The following is an 11,023-nucleotide window of genomic DNA, read 5'->3' as shown; positions in this document are numbered from 1 at the left end:
TGATCAGGGTGCGCGGACAATCTGACATCCATCAGACGTCGAACCAGATGGAGCCAGGCCTCCCAACGATTACCAACAAGCGTCCGCCTAAAGCTGATATTGAGGGGAACAGACTGTAAAACAGTAGCCACATAGGCATCTCTACGTTGGACTATGTTATACAAAGAAGGATATTGAAGTGCTAGTGGAGTCTCCCCAAGCCATGTATCCTCCCAAAACCTCGTCGTGGTACCATTCCCAACAATGAATTTAGTCTTGTTGAAAAATAATTGTTTAACTCTCATTAGCCCCTTCCAGAAAGGCGAATCTGAAGGTCTCACCGACACTTGGGCCAAGGTTTTAGCATAGAGATACTTATTGCGTAAAAGTTGTGCCCAAGTGGCCTCCGTCTCAGATGATAACTTAAAAAGCCACTTGCTAAGGAGACATATATTTTTGATTTCCAAATTCTCAATACCTAAGCCACCCTGGTCTTTAGGTCTGCAAATAATATCCCACTTCGCAAGTCTATACTTCCGCTTAAGCTCGTCAATTTGCCAAAAGAATCGAGATCGGTAGAAATCTAACCTTTTCCTAACTCCAACCGGAACCAAGAAAAAGGATAGCAGGAACATCGGCATACTAGTAAGGACCGAATTAATCAGAATTAATCGCCCTCCATATGACATGAGCTTTCCTTTCCAACAGCTCAGTTTCTTTTCAAACCGATCCTCCAAACATTTCCACTCAGCATTGGTTAGCTTACGATGATGAATGGGTATACCTAAGTACGAGAAAGGTAAGGAACCCAATTCACATCTGAACAATTGTTGATACGATTCCCGGTCATCATTAGCTCTTCCAAAGCAAAATAATTCGCTCTTGTGGAAGTTGATTTTAAGCCCGGACAATTGTTCAAATAAGCATAGCAGCAGCTTCATGTTCCTAGCTTTCGCCATGTCATGCTCCATAAATATGATAGTATCATCAGCATATTGGAGAATAGATAGCCCGCCGTCTACTAGATGCGGAACCAGGCCACCTACCTGTCCTGCATCCTTTGCCCGACCTATTAAAATAGTCAGCATGTCGGCCACTATGTTAAATAGAATCGGTGACATAGGGTCTCCTTGCCGTAGGCCCTTGTGAGTTTGAAAATAGTGACCAACGTCATCATTCACCTTAATCCCCACACTCCCTTTTTGCGTTAAAGAGTTAATTTGGTTTCTCCATGCCGGATGAAAACCTTTCATACGTAACGCTTGTTGCAGGAAAGGCCATTTGACTTTATCATATGCTTTCTCAAAATCCACTTTAAAAACTACACCATCCAGTTTTTTGGAGTGGATTTCGTGGAGTGTTTCATGCAAGACAACAACCCCTTCCAGGATGTTTCTATCCGGCATGAAAGCTGTCTGAGACGGCTGAACTACTGAGTGTGCTATTTGTGTAAGCCTATTTGTGCCAACCTTAGTGAAGATCTTGAAACTCACATTTAGCAAACAGATGGGTCGAAACTGCTCGATCCGAACAGCGTCCGTCTTCTTAGGCAGAAGAGTAATCGTCCCAAAATTCAGCTTGAACAATTGTAGCTGACCCTCAAAGAACTCGTGAAACATGGGCATTAAGTCACCCTTGATAAAATGCCAACACTTCTTGTAGAACTCCGCCGGAAACCCATCCGGACCTGGAGCCTTGTTGTTCTCCATTTGAGAAATAGCCTCAAACACCTCTTTCTCCGAAAAAGGAGCAGTCAATAGCTCGTTCTCGGCGGTCTCAAGTTGAGGCACATCCTCAACCCTAGACTCATCCAACGCCACAAAAGTCTCTACCGGGTTACCAAACAACTGCTTGTAATAATTTGTAATGTATTCTTTGAGATTATCCTGACCAACTATGGTTCCTTCATCTTGTTCTAATTGAAAAATTCTCTTCTTCCGATGCTTTCCATTCGCAATCATGTGAAAGAATTGAGTGTTATCCTCGCCTTCTACGATTTTGCGAACCTTGGCTCGCAAAGCCCACTTCAATTCCTCCTCACGGAGAAGCTTTTTAAGCTTCATCTCCGCATCTATCTTTGTTGCCAACTCAGTGGAATCTAAGATAGATGTTTCCGCTTTAGCTTCGAAATTTTGAATGATAAGGAGGAGTCTGTCCTTCTCCACCTTATAGATCCCATGCGTGTGTTTAGCCCAACCCCGAAGGAAACGACGGAGATGACGAATCTTGGATTGCCATTTGTCGATAGGTGTCCTACCTCCAGAGTCCCTAGCCCACTCTGTAGCTAACAACTCTAGGAAGCCTTCTCGTTCGAACCAAGCCAATTCGAACGAGAAGAAATTCTTGTTACCCACGAAATTTTGAACTCCGGAATCAACTAACAGCGGTGTATGATCCGAGACACCTCGAGTCAAAGCCTGTACCGTTACCAGTGGAAACTTCTGTTCCCACTCGACACTAGCTATCACTCGGTCTAGTTTCTCAAAAGTCGGAACCGGTAACGAATTAGCCCAAGTGAATTTCCTACCCGAGAGTTCGATCTCTCTGAGATCCAAACTCTCAATGATAGTATTGAACATAAAGGGCCATCGACCATCAAAATTGGCATCATTCTTATCCTCTTTTCTTCGGATTATGTTAAAATCCCCTCCCACTAAGAGAGGTAACTGTTCATTAGCACAGATGCGCACCAGATCAGCCAAGAAATCTGGTTTGAGTTCGGGTTGAGCAGCCCCGTAGACTGCCACCAAAGCCCAATCAAACCCATCTGCCTTAGACCTAACCCGAAACTTGACAGCGAACTCGCCCATAACTACGCTCCTTACCTCCAATGTTTCACACTTAACCCCAAGTAAAACCCCGCCGGATCTTCCTCGAGGTGGGAGGCAGTGCCAATCAAAATCTACCCCCCTAGACAAAGTGGCGAGAAATTGATTAGTGAAATTACTTCTTCCAGTCTCGGACAAAGCAATGAAATCCAAATGATGTTCCAGAGAAGCATCCGCCAGAAACCTCCTTTTAGCCAAGTCTCTAAGACCTCTGCTATTCCAGAAAATGCCTCTCATAAGTCATCATGAAATTTTTTGGCAGTACGAATCCTAGCACTCCTACGCACTGCGGAGACTGGATAAACCTTTATTTTCCATGTCCGCTTAGGCTTGACTATATCAACCACCGGGATATGACCCTCATCCTCAGCATCCATCTCTAAATGCTCATCAACATGGAGAGAAGTATCAGGATGTGAGTCTTCCTCCGCCTCGAGACCATCAGGGTCAAGATCGGCACACATACCATCTAGGACCCTCACCCCAAGCGCATCAATCTCCGAATCATTCATTGGTTTAACCGCAGCTATGTGACGAATCATATCTACCGCACGCTCAGCTTCTAAATCAAGAATGTCGTTGACTGATTTAGCAATCTGACTATCATTATTACCAAGTGAAATTCCTAGCTGATTTGCATTATTAATGATCTCATTGTCAGTGAAATGCAAAATGGAATTTGACTTAATGACTGACATACCAGTGGTGGTTTCGACGTCCTGCAACTTGGCCGCTCTCACAGAGCACCGTAGTTGAATGTCGTCGACGTCCGGCTGCTCCTGCAACCGCCCGCTGATCCGCCTCCCCTGGGAGACAGGGTCCGGGATGCCACCAAAAGCGATGACCTCATCGCGAGAAGCCCTGCACAGGGAGAGACCACCTGCCCCTCCCCCCACAGCGACGCCCTGAGCCGCCGTCACCGGCGCAGAAGTAGTAACCGACGTTACTGCCTGCCGCGTGAACACCGGCGATCCGCCAGCAGTCGCCGGCTCCGGAGCGGCCCGGCCGCCGCGCACCGAAGCGTGGGCAGAATCTGCAGAGGCCCCACCCAGCCCTCCCAACGCTGTGGGGGCCGGTGAGGCATGTACCCCCAGTCCGGACGCACCAACGGCTGCGAGAAGCGGCGTCGACGCCTCCCTAGCCGTGTCGGCCGGCGAAAACACCTGCAAGCAACCAGCACCCGACCCACGCAAGTCAGAAGCTACATCTGATGCTGGCAAGGACGGCGAAAGCGGCACACATACCTCATGCCTGCTGGACCCGTCCACGGCCTTCCGGGCCGAGGTGAGCGAAAGAGCAGCGCTGGTCCTGACCATACTCCTGGCTAGCTCCACCGAGTCGTCCAGAATAGTCAAGTCCAGCCGCGGAACAGGTGGTGACGGAGAAGGAAGCACCTCCTGAACAGTCAGTCTGTCCTCCAAAGTCGTCAAATCCTCCGGCATCACCGGTGGCACGTGCTCAGACGGATCATCCAACTCCACACGATCACTCCAAAGACGCGAAGGTGCAGAGAAAGCCCCAACAGAACCAAGCTGAAGCATATTGGATGGTGCCGAGCCCGTAGTTTTCCCCCTAGCAGACTCAGTTGGTTTAGGCGATTCCACGGGCCTGGAATCCCTGTCACCGTCACCGGGTGCATCCTCTCCCCGGTGCCCAGAAGCGCCACCCCCCTCAGAGGTATCCATAGGTAGCAACTCCTCAAAATCCTGAAACAAGTCCGGGTCCTCATACTCGACATTCAACATGTAAGCAAACCCCTCATAACACCATCTGACCACATCTGGCAAGAACTGAATGTTGGCCACGCTAATCAACAGACGAGCAACACCGTGAGCACGAGTAAAAGGCATGTCCACCTGCTCAGTCTTACCGAGCAAGGACCCCAAGCTCCACGTGACAAAAAAATCATCCAATGGTTCGGACGGTGCCCCCGAAAAGCGAACCCAGATCTGAGTCAGTGATGTGCCCTGCGGCTCCTTCTTCTTCCACTCATCAAACTGCAACACAAAGCTAGTTCCAGTAACTCGACTCATGCCAAACTTGAGGATCCTCTTCTGATCCTCTTTAGATGGAAAATCCACTTTATAAGAATTATCAGAAAGCTTCAACAAGGACCAGTTGAAATTTCCTGGAGCCAACTCCCGTAACTGCTGAATAATCTGGGCTTCGGTGAGCGGTCCGGTGACCACTTTGACCACCCCAGGGAAGGAGGTTTCAACTACCGGAGTCATCGAAGCCACACTTGGTGACTCAAAGAACATCAACTCAGAGCAACATAGCCCGTAGATATTAAGCGTCGTTTTGGGCCCGAGAAGAAGCGGACACTCAGCCCCCACATGCTTAGGTTTCCGACAAATCTCACATAACTCAGCAGAACAGTCCACCATGAAGTGACCCGTCTCCCCACAGCGGAAACAAACTAATTTCTTCTTCTTAGCCGCCCACTTAGACAGCTTGTCACCTCCGGCCTTCTCTGAGCCTTTATCAGACGTAGCATCCTCCGACTGTGGTACCATCGGGACAACCACATCAGCAAGAGCTTTAGCCGTCTCCACCACCGTCTGGTTCAGAGACGCCTCATCAGTGGCCATGTCAGAAAGGTCCGAGTCGGCACCGGGCAAAGTACGCCCACCACGTCCACCCCGGAAGCGTCCTCGCCCACCACGGAAGCGCCCTCGGAAGCGGCTGGGGCCAACCGCGCCCTCGACGAAATTCCCCGGCGGTCCCTGAAAACCCTGGCCAGCATGACCCTGATCATTCCAAGCATAACCTCGCCCACCACCTGTGGACGACGAACCTCGGTGCAGTCCCTGACCATACGCGTCGTAGCCATCATCTCCCCATTGACCACGGGGAGGATTGCGGTGATCTCCCGCGAAAGCACCCGTCCCACGGCCGGCAGCACCAAAGGCGGCACCACCACGGCCGGCAACCCCGTTAGGAGCGCCACCCTGACCAGCAGCCATTTGCCTAGGCCAGGGACGGTGCGGCTGTGGTGCGCCCGCATGAGTAGGCGGCACCCCCGCCCTGGCAGCGACCGGAGCAGCTGCCGCCGGTGCTTGAACCGCAGCCGGTGCTGCAGCCACTGCCGGAGTTGCAGCTGCTGCCGGTGGTGCAGCCGCTGCCGGTGCTGCAGCCGCAACTGCGCCAGCCCCAACAACAGCCGGCCCGCCAGGCGCAGCTCTCGCGGGCGCCTTCGCCGTGGTCGGCGCCCCCCTTGCCGGCGGCGGACCCTTGGGCGGCATACAGGCAGCAGCAGTCGCAGAAACCCTCCTGATCCTCCGAACTAGAGCCGAGGGGAAACCACAGAGACCCCGGCGGCGAACCCTAGCGCGCTCGTGGATCGACGAACGTGCATGTGAATCCCCTCGACCCGAAACTAACTCCAGCTCTCCAAGATGGGCCGGTTTTGCCTGGGTACACAACCCAGCTAGTCCCGAACCCACCTGGACATTACAAGTTTGGCCCATAGGTGCAGCGATTGGGCCGGCCGACCCCTCGTTCGGTTGCAGCCCATGAAACAACAATTTCAAACGCGCGATCCGATCACGTCGGACGTCGCCGTTTCTGCCGTCCGCCGGCGCCGGCAGCCTCGCCGCCGATCTTCGCCGCGGCCTTCTCTTCTTGACCACAATCCAGGAGTCCTCCGTAATGAAATCAGACAAAGTAGGTTTCGGGAGACATACCTTCGGGATCGGGCCCTTCCATGGCCGAATAGCCCCCGCCGTCGTCCGCCGGTGAACCATACGTCGCACGATCTCGACCTTGTCCTCCCGTCCCAAACCTTGTCGCGCAGGATCGTCAACCGGAACAATGTCGTCGACAATGGCCGCCACTTCTTCTTCCGAATACCCAGGATCAAAAGCCTCGCAGATCACCGATGAAGGCGTCGGCGAGTAGGCTTGCGGGGACCCTCCGGCGAGGTCGTCGTCGTCGTCGTCCTCAGGATCTGCATCCGCGAGTGCCCAAAACCTACCTCCGGCGCAACCCACGGCGGAGGTCGCCAGCGGCCGGCCCGACGCGGCCGTCCCGGATGTCGCCCGCATCGCCCGCATCGTCCCTGGCCAGTATTTTGGGACGGAGGGAGTATCCATAGTGATGTCAAGTAATTATGTAATGATGGCTTCAAGTAATTATGTTCAACGCTAGAATTAGATAAAGTAAATGGTTCCCTCGGATGCATGTTATCCGGTTGGATGAATATATATTTTTTGTTGCGAAAATGACCCCGATCTATCATCAAAGTTTATTGGAAGTACAAAGCACCTCAAACATAGTAAAAAAAATACATTGAGATTTTAAGACCACTGAACGATCACTACCGTTGCCAGAACGAGCCGCGGACGCGCCTCTATCGCCGCTCCCCTAGGAAAGCTGGCTTGACCTTGTAGATGACAGCCAAGAAGTGTTTGGGACCGTTCCCCTAAGGACAAGTGCTCAGGAGCCGCAGTTGTCGCCGTTGAACGCGGGAATAGATTTGAAGTACCTGACATCAAATCTCGTCACACGATGAGAAACACTAACCTCACCACCCCAAGGAAACAATAAGAATCTACACCAGAGCTCCGTCGACTACGTCCAGAAAGAAGAAGTGGAGGAGGATCGAAGCCCCAAAGACAAACTCGAAGAAGCGCTGCCATCCGCCCAAGTGCCGCAGCTGTGAGGACTGAAAACCCCTAACCTAAACTACTAACCAGGGTGGAGCCACCGGGATTCCCCTCTCCGCAATCGTCCGCCGAGGCAGCAGGCCGATATTAGGCAAATCGACGGGCTCTCCACCAAGGTCTGGAGGGAAGAGCTTGCCCTAGCCGCCAAGGGATAGGGGGAGTTGAGGAATAGGTCACCTAATCCAGATAGTATGTATCTACCTGATTGGATGAATAAAGTTTTGTCCTCAAGATATCATCAACACTGTGATGTGAACACTCATGTTCATCATCATCATGGAGACATGGACATGGACTCACGGTCCATGTTTGTTATTTTGTTTGATAGATGCAACTGTAGGATGCATGTGAGTTATGATCGTCCCATTGCACCAAAATGTTTTTGATGCATGTTACCTAGCCTACAGCAACAACAGGCCTCATGTGCTGATCGTCCCATTGCACCAAAATGGAAAGATGAAATGCGATGTGAGAAGTGCCAGCAAACACTAGCTAGTTACTGCAGCCTTATCTTTTCAGTGGCTTGGACATTCATATGGAAGTGCCCCACCACCGTTGTTGTGCATAATTAAGGTGGAGAGACTGGTTCGTGCATGGATCCACCGTTGCATGCTTCCTTGGCATATGCATAGTGCTTTCTCTCACCTAACATTCTACCATCTGCTATTATATTTCCTAGCTAGTATCAACCAAGCCAGATTCTCTCTCTAAGGTAGCCACAGCCCACAACTACTTGAATTTCATTTGAAAATTAGATGCATGATATCTTTTGTAACAAAAGCTAAGCTTGATTCACATTTTTGTTCAACAATTGTCTTGAAACAATACCAAAATTAAATATTTAATAAAATAATTTATGCACAACAAAAATGCACTATTTTTTTAACTATTCATATGGACAGTGGTTTATATTTAGTGCACCGTCTAACATGTAACACACAAATTCAACTTCCTATAATATAAGAGTGATAGATTATCTCTTTTTCCCTGGGTTTCATCATGTTTTAGAGCGCACCATAATGTTTCATTTTGTGTCGGTGTGCTGCCTTAATCTGGTGTGTACTACAACGCCTCATTGTCTTTCGGTATGCTTCAACCAATTTGGTTGGGTTTCACCGTATTTTGGGGTGTATTGTAATATTTGGTTGTGTACTTCTGTGTCGCCTTAATTTTCTGACTTCTTCAGTTGGCACCACAATGTTTCATTGTGTTTCACACAATGCTTTTGGATTTCATTGTGTTTTGGAGCCATTATAATGTTTTCTAGTGTGTACCATAATGTTGCATTGTGTTTCTTGTGCTTCGGGTCATTTCCTATAAGTTTCGCCGTGTTTCAAAATTGTCAAAAGCATATTCGATATTAGGCTTATTTTGAGGATATCATCCAAATAAAGACACACGTTCAAGCGTAATATTTATTTGAGATTTATTTCAATGTATACAGTTGTTTCAAATGTAAGAATGAAAATATATCCATGTACTAGTGAGTGGGAGAGAGTTCATTGTGTGTGTGTGGTGTGGGAGGGAAAGAAGTATATCACTTGTCTCGCCCATTGGTGCAAAACAATAGTGATAGTTACATTTGCTATAAGCTATAATTCAATAAATAACTAAACTTGATTCGATTTTATTAAAGATACTCAGTATAAGATATAAGCTACTCCCTCCGTCCCATAATATAAGAGCGTTTTTGGCACTAGTGTTGTTTCAAAAACGCTCTTATATTATGGGACGGAGGGAGTATTTTTTAGTAAAGAAACTTAATACTAAATCTATAAGCTATTGTATTAGTAAATATACCTCAGACTAACGTTGTAAGATACTATTTGAATAAAGATACTTTAATGCTAATGGTAATTAATAGTATATCTACAAACAAATGTTTTAGTAAAGATATATATTAATAGAAGATACCTGATACGTTTTGTTGTTCTTATTCAAAAAAATGTTTGATGTGTTTACGCTGTTATAGGTAAACATCCGGTGGTCCGAGGGAGATGAAGATGTGATCAACGCTTGTGTCAACCTACTGGAATTATGACTATACCAGGACACGCCTCTCACAATGGCTAACTGTTGGGGTTTATTAGGGTTTGTCAGCTCTTGGTCCTACACCTCCTCCAAATAGGCTGACAAATAGCATGATTCATTATTTGGAGGTGATGTCATTTCTTGGTCTTCCATTTGCGCGTGCGCGGGGGAGGGGGTGTTATGCTTTGGTGGTGTGTTTTTCACCATATATACCCTACTCCTTTCCTTCTTTCGACGAGGTTAGGATTACAAAAATACCCTTTGCTTCGATCTGTCGAGGTTTAGGGCAAGATTTCATCTCATCCCCATTCCTTCGACCCGCTAAGCTAGTCTAGTCATGTATATCTCCTCCAAAGAAATAATGTAAATTTTTGTATTTTCTTATGAAAAGGAATGCATCTAATGAAGGTTATATTTGTGTTGTTACGATGAAATGGAATCAAATTATTTTTTGTGTTGTTTTGGCGAAATGGAATTAAATTTGTTTCCTGACTAAGATTAAATATGCATTATTTATTGTTCAAAACTCAAAATAACACCAGTGACAGGCGCAAGTGTCGGACCATGTCACTGTTAAGGCCACTGGGCACTTTCAGATCACCTGTCACTAATAAGGCCACCGGGCACTTCTCGACCACCCATCATTGCTATGTTGCCCGTAATTGGTCACCAATCGCCAATGATGAGTTACTAGTGATGGGCGTCTCAAATCTGCACTACAAAAGGTTTAGAGCATAACACTAGTAGGGGTTTCTTCCTACAACATCGAGACGGGGAAAAAGTACAGCTCCTATAGGTAGGACGAACACTAGTAGGGGCCTCCCCGCACGATGATCTGCCATCATAGTAGGGGTGATGGTGCAGAAACCTTAGATCATGGTTTGATCAAACTTAATACATCATGAACGGAGGGAGTATTGCCCATCGTGCATGCGTACAATGCACAATTTTATCACAAACAGCCTGCAAATTCGTTAACAAAACACATAGTAAAATAGATACGCATGTGCCATCATCATAAGAGCACATTCATGTAAACCAGCGACTTGAAAATTGAAGATTGGGCACCGATAAATGTCCCACTATTAGCGAGCACATAAGGCAACATATTAGTTTTAGGTGCTGATTACATGATTGATAAATGATATAAATTTGACAAAATTTTCCATCTCTTTGCTAATGATGATTACTGTTTCAAAATTGAAATTTAAGTGTGGTGCTAAAGAGATGGAAAGAAAAATCATGAGAGGGAGAGTTATAGAGATATTGTCTAAGAATTATAAACTGGATGATTAAAACTAATAAAAATACAAAGAGTGAAATTATCGTGTTATTTTGTAGTGTTCAATGTATCTCAATTACCACTAGTTGTACAGAAAAAGCAAAAAAAAAACAATTTGAAGTAAAAAATCGTGTTTTCTCACATCTATGTACTATAGGTATGATACATACACATTGTCTTTTATTTTCAGTTTATGATTATCTTTGGTTACATAGATTTGAAGTCCAAAATCCAAA

At 47.3% G+C, this 11,023-nt stretch overlaps 1 protein-coding gene across 1 annotated transcript; it reads right to left on the bottom strand.

Moving 5' to 3' along the window:
* Positions 1–1,021: 1,021 nt before the first annotated feature.
* Positions 1,022–5,773, bottom strand: LOC123114972 (uncharacterized). Its single transcript, XM_044536310.1, has 4 exons — positions 4,052–5,773; positions 3,095–3,970; positions 1,473–2,054; positions 1,022–1,048 (listed from the first exon to the last, which is right to left on the bottom strand). Exons 1-4 carry the CDS (start codon positions 5,771–5,773, stop codon positions 1,022–1,024), a joined length of 3,207 nt encoding a protein of 1,068 aa, XP_044392245.1.
* Positions 5,774–11,023: the final 5,250 nt, after the last annotated feature.

The sequence above is a fragment of the Triticum aestivum genome, chromosome 5B, assembly GCF_018294505.1.
Source record: "Triticum aestivum cultivar Chinese Spring chromosome 5B, IWGSC CS RefSeq v2.1, whole genome shotgun sequence".
Classification (NCBI taxonomy): domain Eukaryota; kingdom Viridiplantae; phylum Streptophyta; class Magnoliopsida; order Poales; family Poaceae; genus Triticum; species Triticum aestivum.
Note: the sequence above shows the minus strand (reverse complement) of the source record. Positions and strands in the feature narration are given on the sequence as shown.